Genomic DNA, 21175 nt, shown 5'->3' on the forward strand with positions numbered 1-21175 from the left:
GGCCGAGCCCGGTCCCTGGCGGCGCTGCGTGCTGAAGGGGGCCCCGACGGGACCGGGACTACAACTCCCAGAATGCCCCGCCGGAAGGAAGGGGCGGGACCTCCAGCCCTCCCCGGTCGCGGCGCTTCCGGTTGCCGTGCCGGTAGGCGCGGGGCTGCGGCCGCTGGCCTCTCTCGGGCCCCTGAGGTCTGCGGTTTCCGCAGACCCGCCAGCTCCCTGACGGGGTCCTTCTGGACTTGTCTGCTTCCTCGGGTCCCCGCAAAGGCTTCATGGTCCGAAGCTCCGGTTCGCTGGGACCGACCTGGGCTGACCCAAGGCCGCGCCACTCAGTGTGAGTTGGGCACGTTTCTTGTCTGAGCCCCAGTTTCTCCTCGGCCACCGGGGAAACCAGCACGCCCGCGCCGCTGGGAGGACGGAGGGAGGCGCAGTTTGGCGCCTGGCAGGAAGGAAGGCGGTGTGGTGAGCGGGGGGCCTCTGAGCAGAATCCGCCCCCATTCGCAAAGAGCCTCCTCAGGGGCGGCCGCCCCCTGCCCTTTGGGCAGCCGGAGGTCCCTCTGTCGCCTAGAGGCTGTGGAGGCAGCAGGACCTGCTGAAAGAGCTTTGGTGTCAGCGGTTTACCAGGCACAAACGAAGCACGGAGAAGCCACGGCGGGGAGTGGGGATGCTGAGGGCGGAGCTCCAGGGACCGTGGTATTCAGGGGCGCGTGGGGATCCTGAGAAGGCACGGCCCATGCAGGAGACACGGAAGCAAGGCCCCTGAGCTAAGACAGACTTAAGGAGAGTGGTTGTGGTCCAATTCTGCCTCCAGGTGGAGAGGAGTTTTGCAAGGGGAGGTTAGGTAATGTTTGCTCCAGCGTCCAGTCAGTAGGACCTTCAGGGACAGCGCTCAGTGCTCCTGGAAAACCTCCATCTTACTCTCCAGGTGCTGCAGCCAGGACACCCACGTCCCAATCGTAGGTGCTTGGGCTCAGACAGCCGAGACAGAGCTGCTTCCTGAGTGCCTCTGGGGACTCAGCCCATCTCCAGCTTCCTCACTTGCACGAAGGTGACAATGACAGGCCTCTGACCAAGGCCTGGTGGCTGCAGAATCACTACTAGAGGATGGAGTCAAGTGCCGACTCCTAGTGGTGGCTCAGTGACCACAAGTCCCTTTCCTTCCCAGCCCCCTTCCGTTTGCACTGCCTGGGGTGATTGGGCCAGAACCGGTGTCCACAGCCCTATAACCTCCCAACAAGAAAAACAGCCGAAGTTGAGCCTGGTGACCTGATAGCTGGGATTCCTGCCAGTTCACTGCAGGGTTTTTCAGAGCCAGTCCCTACGTGGGGGTGGGGAGAGAGCAGGAGCATCCCAGCTCTCCCCAGTAAGGGGCCAAGGCCTGCTGTCATAGGGAGAAAGCCCAGTCACCAGAAGAGGGCCTCAGGAGGATTCTTCAAGACTGTCCCAGGAGGGAACTGGAAGGAACAGGTTTCATGTGCAGGGGCAGCAGGAGGACCAGAGCCGCGAGACTAGGGACGCATCTGTATAATCAACCTGTGATCATCTTAGATGTTCTCAGGCACATAGGTGTAACTTTTAAGTAACTATAAAGCAGAAGGTAAGTGACCTTCAGGAGATAGCCACCCAGAGGGGAGAGGGGGTGGGGGGCGGCATTAGTTCAAGTGTCCCTGTGCAGGTCTCACTCGCGCTTTTTGCGGCTTTGGGACACAGCAGTGAACAAGACACCCAAACGCTCTCAAGGAGTGGAGATTCTATGGGGATGAGGGCACAGGGACCCTCCGTGGTGTGACAGGCACGTGGGAGCTGAGGCCAGCAGGCGGCTGAGGACAGGACACACCTGTGCTCTGGCAGGTTTTACATAACGACCCGTAATCACCTGCTTTGTGAGACGCCCTCACAGGGCCTCCATCTCCTGGTCTCTGAACCACCAGCAGGTGGAGTGACAGGCACTGGTGCCACAGGGCTGGGGGTGAAGGCGGGCACCCCTTCCTTTAGTGTGGACAGGCTGGAGCAGGCCTGAGCCAAGGACCCGGGCAGTACACGTGGGCCACGAGGAACCAGGGGCTGGGGCCGGCTGTGCAGCCACCTGCCAGCAGTCTGCTTCCAGGGGAGGGGCAGAGTCTTGCTCTGTGCTCTTTGGCCAAGACCTTGAAGGGTGAAGCTGGGGCTCTAGCAACGTGAGGGAGGAGCTGACTTGAGACAGGATCTGCTTTGGGGCTGGGGGTGGAGGGTCCCCACACGGGAGAGATGCACTTTTGATACTGGCCTCACGTGTCCCCTGCGGCCCCCTCCAGCACTCTCTGGGCACGCTCCGCCTGGGCCACCCTCTGTAAGAGGCTCTCCAGGAAGCTCTTCCTGGGCAGCAGCCAGGCACTGCCGTTTCCATTTACAATGGGTTTTTGTCATGTGTTCTCCCACCCCACCCTGTCCCAAGGGGGCTCTGTCTCTAGTAGGGCTGGGACCCCTTCAGGACCAGGGCAAGGATCTCAGCCTAGCCTGGTGAGACCAGCTGGACTGCGGACAGGCCCCCATGTTTAAGAGTGGAAATGGAACGGGTTGGCAGGCCTCAGTGGGGTACGGGGAGGAGCCCCTTCCTAGTTTTGGCTTCACCTGATGGAAAGGCCCCTCCCCACACCCAGCTTCTCCTCCTAGGCAGAGACGGGCCCTTCAGGCTCCTGACAGACAGGCCCGGGACATCACCTGGTGTCAAAGCAGAGGCACTGGAGGCAATGGCCTCCTCCCAGGTCAGTAGAGACGTCCCCAGTGCAGCAAGGCTAGGGACAAGGCCCTCCCAGGCCCCCACTGACCTCCTGAACCTGCTGGAGCACCCCGGCACCCCCAGTGCTGAGCCGGCCCCCTTGTGCAACTCCACCAGGAGTCTGGGGGTGAAGCCCACACCCCAGGCCCCACCACAATGCTGCCCTCCCTGGCTGCCCTGGCCACGTGGCCCACTGGTTGCACCTGGCAAGCACTGGGCCCTGGGGGTGGCCAGGTACAAGTCCCAGCCTCACTAATGAACTTGATGATGTATGTATTGACTCTGGGGAGCTACCCCCTCTGAGCCCCAGGAGCATGGTTGGGGGCCTGCATCCTCTCCAGGCCCTCCCCCGAATCCTGGCAGGGATGCCGGCTCCAGGCAGTAACTCCTGCGACACGTCCACACCCTCCAATTGCCCCTTCGGTGCTACTCACACAGCACCCAGGGCTCCTGGCGACCCTCAGAGTCTTAATGCCAAACCCCCAGCTGAGGACAAGGCCTGGGGGCCCTGCTTGCTGCAGGCCAGGCCAACCTTTCATCACCTGGGGGCTGAGTGGGCAGCAGACCTGGGCTCAAGCCCTTCTCTGCCCCACTGGGTGGTCGGGTGGGGCCTCAGTTTCTCCATCTGTGTCTGGTACGCAGGTAGCTCAGTGCAAGGGGGTGGGAGATGCCTGGGCCAGGGAATCAAGTTTGGGGGACTTCTAGCTAACAGCCCCCCTTCAAGTGAGATTTGGTCACTCACCCTTAGAAGCTCCTTGGTGGCATCCCCATGACTGCAGTGGTGCACCTGAGCTCTCTTTCCCTGGCTTCCCTGCCAAGCCTTTCCTGCCCAATCCCATGGTGCCTTTGCCTTTCCTGTGTCTTCCTTTGGGTACTCTCTGTCTGCCCCTACCCACTTCTGCCTGGCTGGCCCTCAGCACCACGTCAGCAGCCAGGTTGCACTTGGGGGCTGTGTCCTACCATGAACATGTGGCCCTGGGGCCCCACCACGTCGCCCCGCCCCAGGAGCATCCCCAGTTGGACTCCCCTATGGGCCCAGCCGGGAGGGGGAATCCTGCCGCCTCTGGGAGGGGTTGGCTGGACCAGAAGGCCTCCTGCTGTCCAAGCCCAGACGACGCCATGGGGAGTTCCTGGCCCGCCCCTCAGCCCCCTCAGATGCAGCACCAACTTTAATCGGTGCTGGGTCCCCTGGCCTCATGCTCCTACGTCATCCAGGCCACTGTAACTTGGCCTGGAGATCTTTCTCGAGGGTTGAAAACAGGGTCAGCGTGCCAGCCAGTGCCCAGCGTCTGCGTGAAGGTCTCAGAGCAGCTTGTGTTCACAGAAACAGACCCAGTCTGTGTGGCGGGGCACAGCAGGGCGGGGAGCAGAGTTCCAGTGTTTATTATCGTACATATATATATTTCATGTGTATACACAGATAGTTTTCTCTCTTAGAAGTATTAAAAAATTGATCAACCTTCAATCTATAAAAAATACCTACTCTACACGATAGAAAAATCTCTCCTCCAAGTTTACATTGATTTACACCCAAAGCTTTCCCCAAAATATACAATACGAGGCAACATCTTAAATCTTAGTGTAGAAGGTGGGCCACGTGGAGGGTGGAGGGACACAGAGCCACACACACGCTCGCTCACGCACGCACGCACACACACACCCTCACGTATGCGCTCGCACACAGCAGTGGCCCGCCTGTGTGCAGGGTCTTGGCCCACCTGGGAGCACCCGGAGGCTCCTGGCTGGCGCTCAGGCTCAGGGGGTCAGGCCCAGCAGCCCCTGTGGGTGATGCTGCTGCTCCTGGCAGTGCAGGTGCCGGGCAGGGGCTTCCTTGAAGGAGCCCCCAAGCCACCAGGAAGGCCTTGAACTGTGTACTTGTGAGAGCCTGCCCGCCCCAGCCTGCTGCAAAGTGCACCTTGTGGAGACAGGACGACTCCTAAAGACCTCAAACTCCCAGAGGAAACTGGTTCCAGACATTTGGTTTCCTCGGGCCAGCGGAGATCCGCACAGGGAGGAGAGGACACACCCCTGGGAGCCACAGCCCTGCCTGAACCCCCAGAGTCAGAGGGGAACAGCAACACCCACCCGATGCAGACAGCACATTCCACGCCATGACTCTCAAGTCACAGGAGGGTCAGCGCCCAGGGTTACTGCAGCGAGGGGCTGGCCGTGAGCACAGGCCCATGGCCTAGAGGCCCCTGGGCCTGAATCTGGACCAAGGGGCCCCTGCTGGTTGGGTGCCAGCCTGAGCAGCTCCAGGAAAGCTGGGGGGGGGGGCCCTGCAGCTCCTGGCCAGACCCTGACACACACTGGCCTCTCCTGCTTGTCCTCCCCCTGCCCCACCATGTCTGGCGCCAGGGTCCTGGGGCTTCTATGCCATCCAGGAGCGGCTGAGACTTGGACGGCACCAGGTCAGGGTGCCTGGCGGGGACCCATTTCATTCCTTTCTTCCCTGACAAGGCAGGAAGTGTGGGAGAGGTCACAGAGGGGTTCACCCCAGCCTGAGAGACTGTCTCTCATTCTTTGCAGAAAGGAGGGTGTAGCGAGAGGCCAGAGCCACCACGGGCTCCGGCCGCAGCATCCCTCCTCCCCAACCCTGCCCTGCCCTGCCCAGCTGTGTGCTCCACGGTGGGCAAGGGACCTCGGTCTCGGCCGCGTGCGTGCTGTGCTGGAGCCCCGCCAAGTGGCACTACTTGACCTCCAGGATGGACGGGTTGGTCTCCATGATGGCCACGATGATCCTGTCGATGTAGTCCTGCAGGCGGAAGTTGATCTCCTCCTGCTTCTGGATGGCGTCCATGAGCTGTGGGAGGAGACAGGGGTCGGTGCCAGGTGCCCAGACTGCGGACGCCCGCAGGGGATGGGGTGGGGTGTTACCTCATCGCGGGAGACGGAGCTGATCTCTGCGGCCAGAGACTCAGAGAAGGCCGTGGAGAAGAGGTTCTTGGCGCCCTGGATGCTCAGGTTGATGATCTGCCCGTTGAGCTCGTCATTCTGCTCCTTCAGGCTGCGGTTGTCCTGGGGAACACGGGGCGTCACTCCTGGGCCGAGGCAGGACCACCAGCTCCAGCACCGGCCCCCAGAAGCGTGAGCCCAGCCCATACCTGTTTCAGCCTCCGGACCTCCTGCTCCAGCTCACTCTCCCGCGTGCGGCTGTTGTACTCCTGCAGGCCTGCGCTGCTGCTGCGGCCCCTCTTCTGCTCGGCCTCCAGCTTGAAGAGCTGCAGATGCTCCAGCTGCTTGCGCAGGTCCTCGATCAGCTGCAGCAGCGGGGGTTGTCTCAGCTTGGCTTCAGGACCTCTGGGGCGGTCTGAATGCCAATGGGGGGGGGGGACCTCGGGGCTCTGTGCTCACCTCCTGGGTCGCCTCCTTGTCCCTCTGGAACTGGTGCCTCTCGTGGCTCAGCCTGTCCCCCAGCTTCCTCCTGTTCTCCTGTTCCTCACTGAGCTGCAGCGACAGCTCCTCAATCTCATCCAGCAGCTTCTGCTTCTCCTGCGAGAACGAAACAGTTGCCGGAGACACACCCGTCTGCCGCCCGTCCACGCAGCTCTCCTCAGCTGTCTGCACCCGACACGTGGCAGGTGGGCCTGCGAGGCGCCCGGGATGGTTTCTGGGAGGAGGCCAGAGCCCAAGTGCTCTCAGATGTCCTCAGGGTGCAGAGTTGCCCAGGGGTCCCTGGGTGGGGAGGGGACCACGGGGCACAGGGGGTCAAGCTGAAGTCAGCCCATCAAGGACATCATCCTAGATTCAAACCAGGGGTTAATCTATGCGTGACTCTCCAGGCCCAAGGATGCTGGGAAGCCGGGCAGGGTCGCGCATCTTCCAGCAAAGGGACGGCCAGGCCCAGCGTGTCCTGGCTCCCTCACCCCCGGGGCCACAGGGCCCGGTGTCACCAGCCTACTCTCGAGCAGCACAGCTCCCTGGCCTGCAGGCGCACCCCTTGGCCGGCCACACCCCCGCAGGCCCATCGGCCAACAGTGCGGCTGCCCTGCTTTGGAGAACCTGTCTCAGGTCCCGATGGCCCACAGGCACCCGGGGCGGAGGCTGCCGGCAGCTCACCTCCTCCAGGCGCTCGATGTTGGCCTTCAGGCAGGGCGTGCAGGACCTCAGCTCACTGTTCTCCTCGTCCAGTTGCTGCAGCCTGGGGCACAAGAACAAGGCTGGGACCCACGGAGCTGTCCCCCGACCGCCACACGCACCCACACGAGGGTCCTGGGCCAAAGCTTCTCGTAAGCCAGGATGGTGTCTCCACACACCTCCAGTTTACAGAGAAGCTGCAAACACAGAGCGAGTCCCACGGACCCTGAGCCCCTTTCGGCTTCTCCAGGCATCTGCTCAGCATCGTGGCGTTCATCACACCCACACTGGAAACGCGAATGACCAACCTATGGACTCAACACAGCTTTCCCACCAGCGCCCCTTCCCGTCTGGGGTCCCCGCACCGCATTAGCCGTCATGGCTCCTCTGTCCCCTCTGGTCTGCAGCAGCCTCTGGACTTCCCTGGCTCTTCATGACCTTGACAGTTCTGAGCAGGTCTGGTCATATATTTGGTAAAATGTCCCTCAGATTGGGTTTGTCTGGTGTCTTCTCATGACTGGAAAGGTTGTGGGTTTGGGGAGAATCCCACAGAGGAGAGGTACCCTTCGCATCACGGGTGATGTTGACCTGGATCGCCTGGTTGGGGTGTGTCTGCCAGGTGTCTCCTCTGTCGAGTTCTCCTTCTCCCGTCCCTTCTCTGTCGTCTGGAGGCCAGTCACGGGGTCCAGTCCACGCTCCAGGGACCCCCGAGCGGGCATGTCTGTGTGTTATTTGGTCTCCTCTGCAGGAGTCCACGTTGGGTTACACTCTGGATGGCGGTTCCTGCCGTGCCCCAGCTATGCCCACTGGGAGCCATGACACACCGTCGTCTGTGTGTGCTTCTGTTCAAGCACCTCCCCGCTTCCTGGCACTCCAGGCTCTGCCGGTTTTCCTCTGTGCCAGCCACAGACCCAGCCCTTCTCCAAGAAGCCCCAGTTCCTTCCATGGCCCCGCTGTCCTCACCCCGCCAAGAACCCCAGGGAGCTGAGGGAGGCCATCAGGGTCCAGGCACATGGAGCTGCTAACTGAGGTGCAAAGAGCAGGCAGTGGTGACCCTGAGTCCCATCTCGCTCTGTGAGGGCCTCATGAGGCCCTGTCCACCTCGGGCCCCTGCATATGCTGTCCCACTCGGCCAGCAGGATGCCCCCTGCCGTGCAGGCTCGTGCTGGCAGACACGGGAGGCAGGACGGCCCGCCCCTAGGCACCCACAGCCCGGTGGACAGGGCCCCACGGAGAGGCTGTGGCCCGCGGGTCCACTGGATGGCACTGTGCCGAGGCCCAGGAAGAAGGCTTTCCCGGGAGGTGACACCGCAGGCCTGCCCCCGGGGAGGCCTCCCGTCCAGGGAGACCCCAGCACAGCTCTGTGTGCAGCCCCTCCTGCCACCTCCCACTGTTGAAAATGTGTCAAAATTTATTTTCCAGCTTTAAGAGCTGGAGATAAACACATGCTAAAGAGCCTGGAGTTGTCGTTCACGAGTGTAAAACGGCTGCACGTTGAAGGCTGAGAGTGGTGCCTGTTCAGTTAAAAAGACTGTGAAATACCCGCCTCCCCGTCACTACCCACCCAGGAGCGAGCTCTGCAGGGGGAGGACGAGCAGGAACCTCCAGGTGACTGTTGACTTGTGGACATTTAGGTTCTCTGCTGGTTTTCTTTGACAAACAACGTTTGAGATCCACGTGTCACCGTGAGTGAATGCCCCCAGCCCGAGTTCCTGGTCCACTCCTGTGCCTTTGTGGGGTGTCTGCACAGAGTATGTTCCCCTTTTCCTGACTCATCTAAGGCTTATGCCTTCAGGGAAGCATAGGGGTAATTTTCTCAAGTTGCCTTAAAAAAAGATTTTGACTTTGATTTTGAATGGTGCAGCATCCACTGGAGAAAGATTAGAGAAAGTGACATCCAGGTAGTGTCAGTTTTTGCCTTCAAATACTTTGTGGCCTTCAGTAGAATTTTTTAGTTTTCTTCACGAAGGTTTTTCCACTGTTTGTAAAATCAAATTTGTTCCTAGGTATCGTGCCCTCCTGGGGTGGCCAGCTGTTGTGGTGAGAGCCCAGCTGCATTTCTCATCAGCCCTCTCCCCCACCTGACCTGCGGGTCCCCCGTCCCCCTCTCCCCAACCTGACCTGCGGGTCCCTGGTCCCCCCTCTCCTCCACCTGGCCCGCGGGTCCCCCATCCCCCTCTCCCCAACCTGGCCCGCGGGTCCCCCGTCCCCCCTCTCCCCCACCTGGCCTGCAGGTTCTCGATCTCGATGCTCTTCTCTCGCTCCATCTTGCACAGGAGCTCCTTCTGCTTGCGTGTCTCCTCCAGGACCATCTCACAGGCTCTCAGCTCCTGCTCCTTGAGCTGCTCCTCCAGGGCGTTGGCTCTGCAAGGCAGAGGGGGAGGGGAGAAACCGTCCTGAGATGCTGCGCCCGGAGCTGGAGAGAGCGGCCCTGCCCAGAGGGGGGGACAGGAAGGCACTGAGACGTCCCCCAATGGCCCACAGCTCTAGTCAAGGGCAGTTCTGAAGCAGGACATGTATCCCCCAAACAGCCTTCACCTCACACTGAGGGTGCCTGGCCTTCAGACCACGGCACAGTCCTGACAGCAAGGACAGTCCCCATCATTCCCAGGGGAACTTACCCCCATCCTGGCCTGCACCCACAGTTGCCTCCTGCTCGCTGGGTGTGGGCAGGAGACCCTCCCGGGCACAAGCCCACAAGGTGCCTGGCCCCAGGGCACCTCGCACTGATACTCCAGGCTGGAGACATGGTGTACAGACCCACCCCACCCAGGTCAGCCGTGGCAGACTCGAAGGCAGGTATAGCAAGAACATGGGGACAGAAGGAAGATACACATGGGGACCCTGACCCTGGCCTCTTCCCAGACCACCACTCCCACGTGCAGGAGACAGGAACGGACCAAACCACAGAGAAGGGCTCCGGGCCCTGCCTGTGGACGGCCGGAGCCCATGCCCCCAAGCTGCCCGTCCACACACGGCTTCTCATCTGCTTTTTGGTACTTCGCACCCAAGAGTGAACAGACAGCCAAAGACCACCAGACATCACAGGAAAGCTCTTAATACAAAGTGGTCAAAGCAAACAGAAAAAACGACCTGAAGGAGACACACATCACGCGGGAAATACCACAGAAGCCCTGTAACTATCACCCTCAGAGGCCTGAGACACCACATCCACGAAACAGGAGCAGCTGTCGCAGAAGGAATGGGTAACAGAAGTAACTCTTAGCAATTAAAACTACGACACGACAAAATTTTAAATTCAACAGAATAACTGAAGGAGAAAACCAAAGATTATTACACAGAAAAAAAGAAAAATGAGAAAGGTAGAGAATAAGGAAGTAAAGAAAATGAGAAGGAAGGTCCATAAGGTCTGATATCTGATTAACAGAAGTTCAGACAGACAAGAAAATGGAAGAAACTCTGAGAGACACGTTTTCCAGATTTAAAGGCTGGAAACCACGTGCCCTCAGCACAGGAAACAACAAGAGACCCTCACAGCGTCGGGAGAGAACAGGACCTCACAGAGCAGTGAGCCCAGCGGTGCCAGGGCCCTGGTCACAGACGGGACAGACGGCAGCGGAGCCAGCTCCCAGGGACCCAGCTCCCAGCGGCATCCCAGACTCAGCCACACTGTCGATGGTGGGGGTGGCGGGGGGACACGACACAACCCCGTTTTCAGACATGTGAGGCCTTAGGAAGCCTGGCTCCTATGCTGCGAGCAGGGCATCTGCTCAGAAAGCGAGTAAGCAAAGAAGAAATGCGGGATCTGGAGAATAAGAAACCAGATGTGGAGAAAGCAGGTGGAACTCCTGGGATGGAGAGAAAGGAGAGCAGTGCGGCGGGTCAGTGCGGCTGGGAAACGCCAAGCAGCAGCGGCAGGAGTGTGTGCTTGAGGGGAACTTAGGCAAACACTGGCAGAAACGGCCCCAGGAAGTGGATATGACAGGCCCCGGGGCTGGGTGGCCAGGCGGGGCACAAAGTGTGGACTTTCCACCACATACGTGGATAACTGATAAATGCCCATTGGATGAGATGAACCTCCGGTCAGCTGGAGAAAGGAGTCTGGTGGCCCATCCAGATCTCCCTGGACAAGGACAGGGAGGGAGTAAGGAATGCCCTGCAGACGCAGCACTGGAGCCCCAGCCCTCGCACGAGCAGGGCTGACCCCACCCCTGGCTCTGCAGCAGGGCCACGGGCAGGAAAGCGGGCGGCCCCCGAGCCAGGGTCTCGACCACACAGGAGAACATGCTTCTGCTGCTCTGTTAGAGCAGCGGGCGAGGCGCCCAGGACAACACGGCACATCCCGGTTCCCAGCCTCCAAGAGCAGGAGGACAGGTCATGAAGGCCCATCTCGCCCAGGAGAAGCCACAACAGGAGGCCAGCGTCCCCCGGAGCCTCGGGGCCCGTGTCCAGCGCTGGTACAAGTGCTCGGAGGGCGAGGAGTCCGGGGCTGCAGAGGGTTCGGCAGGGCCAGGCTTCGCCCAGACCACATGCCATGCTCCCAGCCTCTGGACCTCCTGAAAGGGGTCTGTGACCCCAAGCCTCCGGCTGCACACGGGCCAAGTCCCTTGTCCTCTGCAGGAGAAGCGATGCAAACTGGGGTGAGGTACACAGCGTGACCGGCTTCCCAACACCGAAAACCACACCATGTGCTGTGAAAAGTCTGCAAAACAGGAGATGGGGAAGCGCCTGCTCCCTCCTTACACCGACTTCCACACGGCTGTTATTTCTAACTCAGAGCTCGCGGCTCCCACATGGGGCTCGGTCGCGCTGCTACACCCCAGGAGGACCCCATGCTTCAAGGGTGGGTCAAGTACCCGAGCACAGGGAGCTCTGGAGGCACTGGCCCCGCCCCAGAGCCCCCACTTGCTGCCTCGGTTTCCTCGTCCAGGAGATGCGGAGATGGAAGCAAGCCTGCGTGGGGTGGGGGGCGCGCCTTTGGTCAGGACGGGTCTTGGAAGCGGGGCACACGCCAGACACCCTCAGACGGGAATCCCAGCCGGGCACTCTGCAGGCAGGGTGTCGGCCCCGGCTTCTCCTGAGAGGTCCCTCCCTCACCCTTTCCTCTGGGGAGAGCCCTCCGCGAGAGCCTTGCTCACCCCACATCAGCCCCCAGCAGCTGGATGGAGGGTGGTGCTCAGAGAACCTGAGGGGAGGAGAACAACCAGGGGGCGGATCACACCCCACAGGCACTAAGAGGCCTGCGCTCACCTGTGCACCAGCTGGAGGTTCTCCTGCCTCAGCCGGCTGTGCTGCTCCCCGTTGGCAGCCGTGTCCTTTTCCAGCTCCGACACTCGCTTCTCCAGGAAGACAACCTGGGGAGCAAGATGGTGGCTTGTGAATCAAGGGGGCAGGAGAGTGTGTGCCCCACGCAGACTGTCCTGGAGGCCACGCCCACCAGGCTGGACACGCCCCGTGAACGAGGCAGCGCAGCCCCGTGGGCACCAGTGAGGACAGGGAGCACGCGGTGCCCTCGAACCTCAAAGGCAGAGGAGCTGAGGGGCCGCAGGCAGGGCCACTGCTCTGCCAGACACAGCCCACAGAGGCGGCTCACGCTGGGGACTCGAGTGACAGAAAGGCCCAGGGTTTGGAGCCAGACACGCTCACCAGGCGGTGGGAGGCGTGATGGCCAGACCAGAGAGCTGGGGAGGGCTCTGCAGAGCTGAGATGCTGGAGGTGCTGTAGAGGTCCAGGAGGTGGGGGGCAGGGGGAGGTGGGCGAGGGGGACAGAAGGAGGTGGGAGAGAAGGTGGGGGGGGTCTGTGGCCACCCTGCCCCTGCACTTCCTGGAGCTGGTCCTGGAGCCCCGGGGCCTTGGCCACGGGGAGGCTGCCCTGCCCCCGGCAACCTCTCAGGAGTGGCCGATTCCACCGTCCTGGCTCTAGGATCACTGCAGGCTGCGGGCCCTCCCGCCTCCCTGGCCGGCACCTCTTCATGGACAATGTGACACCTCTCCTGTTCACCCCACGGCTGCCAACCCGAGGAAACCCGCCAGAGATCATCAGGGCTGGCGGACGGCGCAGCCCCGATGGTGCCATCACCACCTCCCGCTGTGCCCTCTGCACACCTCACCCAACACACCCACCAGGGGCCTGCGCCCGAGGCCGCTGAGTTGTCCACACGTGGCCCTCCAGCCCTGCCATGCATCCAGGGCCTACCTTGTCAGCAATGTCCTCTTCCATGCCCTCCACGGGGTCTGGGGGAGGGTCCTGCAGGCCCTCCATGGTCAGGGCCCCTGACTGATGCAGGTGCCTGGGGAGAATAAACAACAGCCCTGTCCAGAGAAGGTCCTTCAGCAGAGCAAGGAGAGCAAAGAAGGGGAACAACTTCACGGCCAGGCCTGTACACATGAACACCCCCAGGCCGGTCTGGAAAGCAGAACCCAGCAGCAGGCGGGCAGGTCTCCACCGAAGGGGACTCTGGACAGGACACCACTACCGAGGGCTGGGTGAACAGGCCATAGTCTGTGGAGCCCAACGGGCCCGGCCTCCTTCCCTACCAGCTACTGGGCCAAGATACTTTGAACTTGGGCAATAAAACAGGACGTCACTCCTCTCGGTGATACGAAATAATCTCATCTTCCCCCCCCCCCCAAGCCGTGAAACATTAATTCAAGGTCACAACCTGTGGGCACACCATGACTTCCACGCCCTCTCCATCTCTGACTTCCAAGCACACCTCCTGGGGCAGGCACGGCAAGACACACTCGGGGCCTCTGGGGGCCAAGCGTGAAAAGGGCACAGGCCCTTGGCTCTGACACATGCGGGAGGAGCCTCAGCGCTGTGTGACCCTGAGGAAGCTAGGCACCCTCACTATGCTACAGAACGGGGATCTGCAGGCTGCCACATAACTAAGGACACAGCACAGATCCAGTTCAATAAAACACTGTTAAAAAGTACACTCTCAGGACTTCCCTGGTGGTCCAGTGGTTAGGACTCTGTGCTTCCATTGCAGCAGGCCCGGGTTCGTTCCCAGGTTGGGGAACTAAGATCCCGCATGCCATGCCACATGGCCAAAAAAAAAAAAAAAAAAAAAACAGTCTCTTTACCAAACATATGAAGTTCTATTTCCTTTTCAGCACTGACTGAGCTTGCGCATTCCTTACATTTCTTTTCCAGAAACATTCTCAGGGGAACAAAAAGGAAGGGCATCTTTATCCCTGTAGACCACAAACCCCCAACTGTGCCCTGGGGGGTACGTATCAGGGCATTTCTGTGGATTTCACTCAATTCCCCCCGAGGGCGCTGAATCCCAAGGGCCAGGGGAGGACAGACCATCAAGTTGCCATCTAATCACTCCTCTTAACATCCATGACCTTGACCCAAATGTGAGCTCCTAACGCCACTCCTGGGGCAGGAAGCTGCCCACCCCAGACCCAGAGACCACCCTGAGGAGGGGCCAAAGCCTGGGGGCTGACACCCGATCCTGATCTCAGACCAGGGGTTCAGGCATTTTCCAAGGGCTGAATCTGGGGTCGGGGTGTGTGGCCACAGCATGTAGCCACCTTAGGGTAAGGCCAAGGTTCCTCCCATGGTGGGTGGGGAGCTTGTTTATTTAAGCCCATCCCGGCTCAGGAGACCTACCAGGAGAAGGGAGGGGGGATGCCTGATCCACCCCAAAGGGAATCAGGTCAAGCCTGGCCGGTGGACGGGACTGCACCCTAAATGTCACCCGACCCCAGAACTGCTGTCGCCCTGTGGGGTCCCCAGGCACACCGATTCCAGAGCCATCTGCACCCAGGCGAGCACACACCCAGGTCAGAGGCCTGGGCTGAAATGCTGCCACAAGAGTGAAATGACAGCAAGCATTTTGAGTTTCCTTGGAAGGCTGGTGGCAGTTCTAAGGGCAGAAGAGCAGCAGATTCAAAGTGCACGTGTGTGTGAGTGTGTGCACCGAATGCAGACGATGCCTGTTTGTAAACAACAAACACCTGCAGGCTGGCCTTTTTTATACCAAAGGGTATCTGCAAAGGAAGATGAATTCTCAGAGCAGCAGCTGCAGAGGCCAAAAGCCGAGGAGCGGGGCCCTGGTGGCTCCAGGTCCGTCCACGTGCCTGGTGTGGGAGCTGGGAGGGCAAGTCAGCTTCCTTAGTCTCACCAGCTGCAGGCTGTTTGGGTAAAAGGTGGAGCGAGAAGGGAAGTAACGCTGAAACTATGATCAAAGCATGGTCTGGAATTACTAGGACGCTCCCAAGACCCAGGTGATGGAGAGAGCAAGTGAGGAGGGTGGGCCTTTGGATTCACCTCTGCTTCCCCTGGACCCTCAGCCCTTAACATGATAGGAAAAGAAAAACAAGTGTTTTACATCCTCAGGGACAGAAGCAGGAGAGTAGGACAGCACCAGAGATGAGATGTCCAGGGCGCCGGACGCTGGAGGAGGGCCCAGGCGGCTGGCACCTGAGGGGCAGCAGGGAGGAGCTCAGATGGGGGAGGGGCGGCCCCCACCAGGCGCCCGACTCAGGACTGCGGGCCTCCAAACGGGCTGCACCACAGCCTGTGAACTACCTGAAGGTCTGCAGCCAAGCAGGACCCCGCTCAGAGGGAGACCTCTAGCAAGAGAGACAGAGCTCAGAGAAGGGTGGGGGAGCCAGAGCAGAGAGGCCGCCGTCAGGGGCTCTGGGGGCAGGGGCTCCAGGGGTAGGAGCTCCAGGACCAGTAGGTGGGGTGGAGGGCTCTGCGGATCGCGCTCCAGAGAGGCCCGCAGAGCTCAGGGCAGGCACTTCCAGACTGGAACCACGCCTCTCACTCCACCCAGCGTAATTAACGGCGGAAAGGACACACAAGATTTGCCCTGAAATGTCTGAGCTTCAGGGACAGGGAGAACATCTTTTAAAAGCTTCCAGAAGGGAAAAGCAGTCACAAAGAAAAACCAGCAAGCACTAGACTGTCCTGCAGCAGCGCCAGGACTAGAGGATAATGAGCAACGCCTTCAAAATGGCTAAACGGAAACCACTTCTGATCTGGAATTCTACCCCAAGCCAAACCACAGGAGTAAAATATCCAACAAGGGCTCAAAAATTTATTTCCTGGGCATGTCTTTTCTCAAGAAGCTACCAGAAGACGTGCTGGATAGAAAATGGAGATTAAGAAACGGAAGAAGGGGCTCAAGGGGTGAGATGATCCAGCACCTGAAACAGACACCAGGACCCGGCGTCAGGGAGACACGCGGGGCCACAGCTGTGCAGCCCACACAGCACGGGCGGAGAGGGTTAGGGCTCTGGGGGAACCATCCAGGCAGCGGCAGGGCCAGGCAGTGGAGGCAGAAGACGATGCAAATAAAAACATAAAGGCAAGCACTGCCTCCAGGAGAAGCAACAACTCATCTTAGAAAGGAAATCCAGTAACACATCACATGGCTTCCTGTGAAGATTGCTGGCGTCTTACAAGCCTAGAGAGGGCCTGGCAGGAGGGGTGAATGCATGTGCTGTTACCTCTCACTGCAGGAAGCCAGTGGGCAGCTCCCAAAACTGAAAAATGAAGAAATGGTCACCAACGCTTGTTCTTTAGAAGCTCCTCCACCTCCTCCTCACCTTGGGGAGCCAGCAGGGGTGGAAAGGATGCAGCCCTTGAAGGAGGTGGACCCAGACCCGGGCTGTGGCATCAGGGCCCCCGCTGACCCTCCCCACCAGGTTTGCCTACAGCCCTCACATGGGAAAGACTCAACTGAACAGGAGGAAGGACAAAAGTTTTCACCACGGATCCCCAGCCACAAACCCAGGTCCAAATCTACTGCTTTGGAAATTCTTTTTACAACCCGTCCCCTCAAACTATTTTCAATCCCAAACCATGAGAAGTAACTTTCAGAAGTTTTTTAAAAAATACCTTGAAAACAGTATTTTCTAAACAAGTTTTTAAAGCACTGTGACCAGTGACACATTTCAGAAGAGCACCTCAGTGGGCACCCAGGATTCCTACCTTGCCACCTTCTTGCTGGAGAGCCGCTTCGATGGACTGCAGAAATCAAAACAAACAGGAAAACGGTGTCAGAGAACAGACAGGGAGGATGCAGAGGAAGCAGGAAACTCAGGCGAAAGAGATATGGGGCGGGGGCGCGTCCGCAGGCATGCAGCACCCGCTCCCAAGGCCAGCTCCATGCACGGAAAGGCTTGCTCAGCAAAACATTCAGGGGCACGGGGACAATCTCAGGGGCCTGTCACCTGGTCCCAGCCCTCAAGGAAGTTTCAGATGGTGTCACAACCGGGCCTCGGTTCAGGGGCTGGCCCCAGCGCCTGGACCCACAGGTGGCCATGCTGGGTTCGAGCCATCGGCCACCGGCACGTCCCAAGTGCTTTTGGAGCCACACTGCCCTCCAAAGCCTCGGCCGTCAGAGGCTCCACACAAGGTGTGACACGGGCCCATGTGTACAGGAAAGCTCTGTCATGGGTTTTAACTCTGGCACTGACATTTCACCCTCTACCACCCCAGCTGCTCAGAGACTCGCAAAGCTTTCCTGCCGCCGTTTCAGGACAGGAAAGTCAGCCCCATGTTGCCTGCCTGACGTGATCACCTGCAGTGGCAAAAGGGCCAAGCTTACCGTGCCCCTCGTTTTGCTTCCCAATTTAACTGCTAAACTATTAGCTTCAACCTATGAGAACAAGAACAGTGTCACGGCCAGACAGACACACCCCCGTCAGTTACTGACCCCCTCAGGCTGGGGCAGGAAACCCTGTCTGGGGAGACACGCTGTTCCCGTCACCAGCAACTGTACCCATTACCAACGCACTGCCTCTCCGCTCCAGGCTCGTCCTGCCTACCAGCTCCTGGCCCCTGCGATGCTGCGTCGGCAGAGGGTGCTGGACAGGGACCCAGGAAAGGGCCTGCTTCCAGGTGCCCCTGCTGCCTGGGCAGCACCAGGGTTTGAACTTGGGCCCTGATCCCCACATTCCCAAATCCCACCTGGGCGGCTGCCCCTGACACCTCCCAGGCAGTTCCGTGGTGGGAGTCCCTCTGGTGAGACCCCTCCCAGCGAACAGCTTTCCTAGCAGCCAGCGGGTGGACTTCAGCAAGTTCTAGAAGGTGCGGCTACGCCCTCTGCAGCCGGTGGGCGTGAGCCGCTGCTCCTCCCTCACAGCTGCTGCCCCGTCTCCTCCTGAGCTCTCCTCCCAGCCAATGCCACGTTACTCCAATCCCCCGTTACAGTGGTCACTCTCTTTATTAAACTTTCCTATTCAAGTTACTGTGTGGTCCCCTCTTCTGACTGGGCCCTGACTGATGCTGTACATTTAACACAAGTCTAATTTCATCCAGAAGCAACAGGAAAGGACAGACCACTGTCAAGTGTACTGTCCCCCTCCAGGGGCTGGCATCACTTGCACCTTTGGGTAAAGCAGACTTCTCAGTTTCTACAAAATGAACCGTTTTACAGAGGCTCCCAGATATGTGGAAAATATGTATGTTCTGAGGTTCAATGGGTAGAAATTATATCAGACGTCAAAGCTGCTGTCTGAATATGGTTTGGACTAAATCACCTTTCACCAACCACAAAGCATGACCAAATACATTTATTTTGAGGCAATTTCATGGAAACCAATGGGTAAAATTCACATCTCCTTAAGTGTGTAGGGGAAAGTTCCTGACTGATTATAATGAGGGTTCTGATGGCATATTAACCCCCTTGTTAGTGCCTGTCTTAGGGAACAGGTGGCTGAAACTGGACATGAGACCCGCTGGACTTGCTGGCTGGACTCGGCCACGTCCCGGTCTGTTCTCTGCCCCACAAAGCCTAGCAGAGGCGACTATGGCCGTCCTGGGGCAGGTCCTCAATGTGGGAAAAGATCACTTCCACATCAAGAACCTTCGGAGGGTGAGAGCTGAGATACGGAGACGACAGGTCCCCACTCGGGAAGGACAAATGACCATCCCAGCCAGGCTGAGCGGCCATCCTGGAGTGCTGAGCACTGGGCTGAACACGATGGGTAAAGGGAGGCTGGCGGGTCTCTGGAATCCCCGGTCTCCCCGGAAGCCCCTCAAAGAGCACCTCCAGTTCTCCTCAGCGCTGCTGGCACCCCCAGCTCCCCTCTGAAGCTGCCAATCGCCCTATCCCTCACCTGACCAGGTGCTGGCTGGACCCCGGCCCGAGCTCTGATCTGCACAAGTGCAGGAGGAAGGGCTGAACCAGCACTGGGGAACGACTGGCTGTCGGTCGCAGGGCCCACCAGGCAGACTGAGCGGCCGAGGCCAAGCCCCAAGGGCAGATGGCAGGCCCGGGAGGAAGCGTACATGCCAAAACCATTAGGATGGTTCACCTTCCATGCAACTCCCACCAGTCCAAGGCCCCTTCCTCCAGGAAGTTGCCTGGGAGCCCACAGCACTGGTTGGCACGTCCCACCCCTTCCTTGCTGCCCGCACGAGAGCGCCTGGCAGTCCCTCACCCCCTCCGCTGGGCTGGGGCTGTGGGGTGCGCCACACGAGGGCCCATCTCTCCTCCACACAACACGCTAATCAACAATCTGCCTAACGGACACGTCAGCATGTGCAAACCACCCAAAATGTTTCCTGCAGCTGGAGCCTGTGAGGCTGTGAGGAGCCAGGTGCCTCCTCCTGGGACTCTCTCTGACTGGGGGTGGGTACAGGGGGCGGAGAGGGAACCAGGAGATGAGGAGAGGGAGAGGCGAAGAGCAGCAGGCATGGTGGGCCCAGCGGCCCCTTCTGGGGACAGAGCAGCCAGTGACCCTGCCGCTGACGGAGGCTGCACAGCCTCCCGGAGACCAGCTAAGGGCAGGGCTCACCCTGATTCAAACTGACGCCTCTGAAAGCTGCTCACAAGTCTGCGCTGAAGACCTACTCTCACTTTAGATTTCCCAGTGCTGCTTCTTGTGATTCTCAACTTCAAACATCTTTTAGTAAAATGGAGAAAGCACATCTTTCTAAAAGCAGACTTTCTCCCACACGCTGGCTGTCCTCAGGCAGGGCAGAGGCAGGGGACTGGACCGCGGCATGCACACGGGGCACCAGACCAGGAACAGCACATGCAGGGCAGGGGCCGGAGAAGAGTCCGCTGTCCGCACGCCTGCCCGGCCTCTGGAGGAAGCCCCCGGAGTGGGCCGGGCACAGGGAGTGGCACCTGGGCCAGGGAAGTGGGGGCGGCTGCGGGCAGGCGGAGTCTGCCTCCCCTGGGACAGAGAGCAGGCCAGGCACCGCACAGGTTACCTATTCTTTTCAAGATCGTTCAGGCGAGCAGAAAGATCCTCAAGGCGGTTGATTTGTTTGTGGCACTGGCTACAGTAAAACTCAAAAGCCTCATCTGTGAGGATGCTGTGCAGCTTGGCGGCAAGCGGGTCAGCGCTGGAGGGACGAGAGGTGTGGCTTCAGGAGAGAGCAAGGACCGGGTGGCTGGACGGGGTGAGCTGTCAGGCGGATGACGCGGAGGCCTCTGTCACCCTCGGCACCACCTCCGGGACCCGCAACGCCCGGCGCAGCGGCTGGGGGCACCTTCCTGGTCAGGCTCTCAGAGGACGCAGGTGCAGCCCCGCGGCTTCGTTGTAAAACAAGAACCCTGCTTTGCCAAGAAGTAAATGACTGGACACACTGCATCCTCCTTTGTCAGAAACACGTCAGCGCGAGAGCAACACACACGGCCAGGGGGCGTCTTACTTCCTGTTCTATAACCATGTCAGTAACTGTCTAAGAACCACCAGAACCAAGAACTATGGGTGGACGACTTTCATTAAAAACTCATAATTCCGTTAGCCGTGCCGCGACCTAATCTCAGTGGGCTCTCAGGGCACTGGTAACGGCAGCCACGTCTTGGGGGCATTAGGACCCCAGGCTACAGAAAAGTTAAAGTGAGACATCAGTTGTAGCGCAGAAGTAACCCGGCGGACATGGGATGAGGGACGGAGACACGGAACAAATGGAGAGATCACCAAAATGGGGAGACACACGCCCCGTGGGGCCACAGCCTGGCCCTCGGGGCAGCACCACTGAGAGCACGTCAGGCAGCCCTCCTGGCTTGGCCCCCGCCCAGGCCCTCGGCCTCTGCTGTTGGCACAGCTGGAGAATTTCCAGAACTGGGGGCAGAAGGGAGAGGTGACTGACATGTGCAGGCTGTCCGACCAGGCCAGGGTCTCCCCGAGGGGCCGGCACATCCCCTGACCTGGATACGAGGGTGGGTACTTTCTCCTAGGGCCTCCTGCAGCCCGAAGAGGCAGGAGAGCCGGGTAGGAGCCAGCTCTGTGAGCGAAGGTCCTGCCCTTTAGATGCCACAGTTGAGTTTATTCAAAGCCGGAATTTTCCAGAGAGTTTGGGGATTCATAAGAAAATGAATCCGAAGAGCCATTTGTGATGTTAAACCTCCCTCAGAGGCCAGTTGAAGGGCACAAACTTTCACCTACAAGAGGAATAAG

The 21175-nt window shown here is 59.5% G+C and overlaps 1 protein-coding gene and 1 long non-coding RNA gene across 5 annotated transcripts in view; one reads left to right on the plus strand and one right to left on the minus strand.

The window, feature by feature from the left end:
- The first annotated feature begins 125 nt into the window (after positions 1 to 125).
- LOC130704834 (uncharacterized) lies at positions 126 to 5866 on the plus strand. The gene is made up of 3 exons (XR_009005329.1): positions 126 to 331; positions 5285 to 5587; positions 5762 to 5866. It is a non-coding gene; the product is annotated as an uncharacterized LOC130704834 (long non-coding RNA).
- Positions 4116 to 21175, minus strand: part of RAB11FIP3 (RAB11 family interacting protein 3) — an 85850-nt gene continuing 68790 nt past the window's right edge. For 2 of the 4 annotated variants that reach the window (XM_028166346.2, XM_007181794.2), the window contains exons 6-15: positions 19980 to 20114; positions 16746 to 16781; positions 12990 to 13083; positions 12044 to 12147; positions 9056 to 9196; positions 6815 to 6896; positions 6110 to 6247; positions 5860 to 6015; positions 5633 to 5773; positions 4116 to 5558 (exon numbers count right to left, since the gene is read on the minus strand). In XM_028166346.2, coding sequence (XP_028022147.2) covers positions 5445 to 5558; positions 5633 to 5773; positions 5860 to 6015; positions 6110 to 6247; positions 6815 to 6896; positions 9056 to 9196; positions 12044 to 12147; positions 12990 to 13083; positions 16746 to 16781; positions 19980 to 20114 — 1141 coding nt within the window. In that variant the 3' untranslated portion in view covers positions 4116 to 5444. The remainder of the gene's footprint in view (positions 5559 to 5632; positions 5774 to 5859; positions 6016 to 6109; positions 6248 to 6814; positions 6897 to 9055; positions 9197 to 12043; positions 12148 to 12989; positions 13084 to 16745; positions 16782 to 19979; positions 20115 to 21175) is intronic. The other 2 variants (XM_057528575.1, XM_057528574.1) reach the window with 1 other exon arrangement.

Source organism: Balaenoptera acutorostrata, chromosome 15 (assembly GCF_949987535.1).
Source record: "Balaenoptera acutorostrata chromosome 15, mBalAcu1.1, whole genome shotgun sequence".
Taxonomy (NCBI): Eukaryota; Metazoa; Chordata; class Mammalia; order Artiodactyla; family Balaenopteridae; genus Balaenoptera; species Balaenoptera acutorostrata.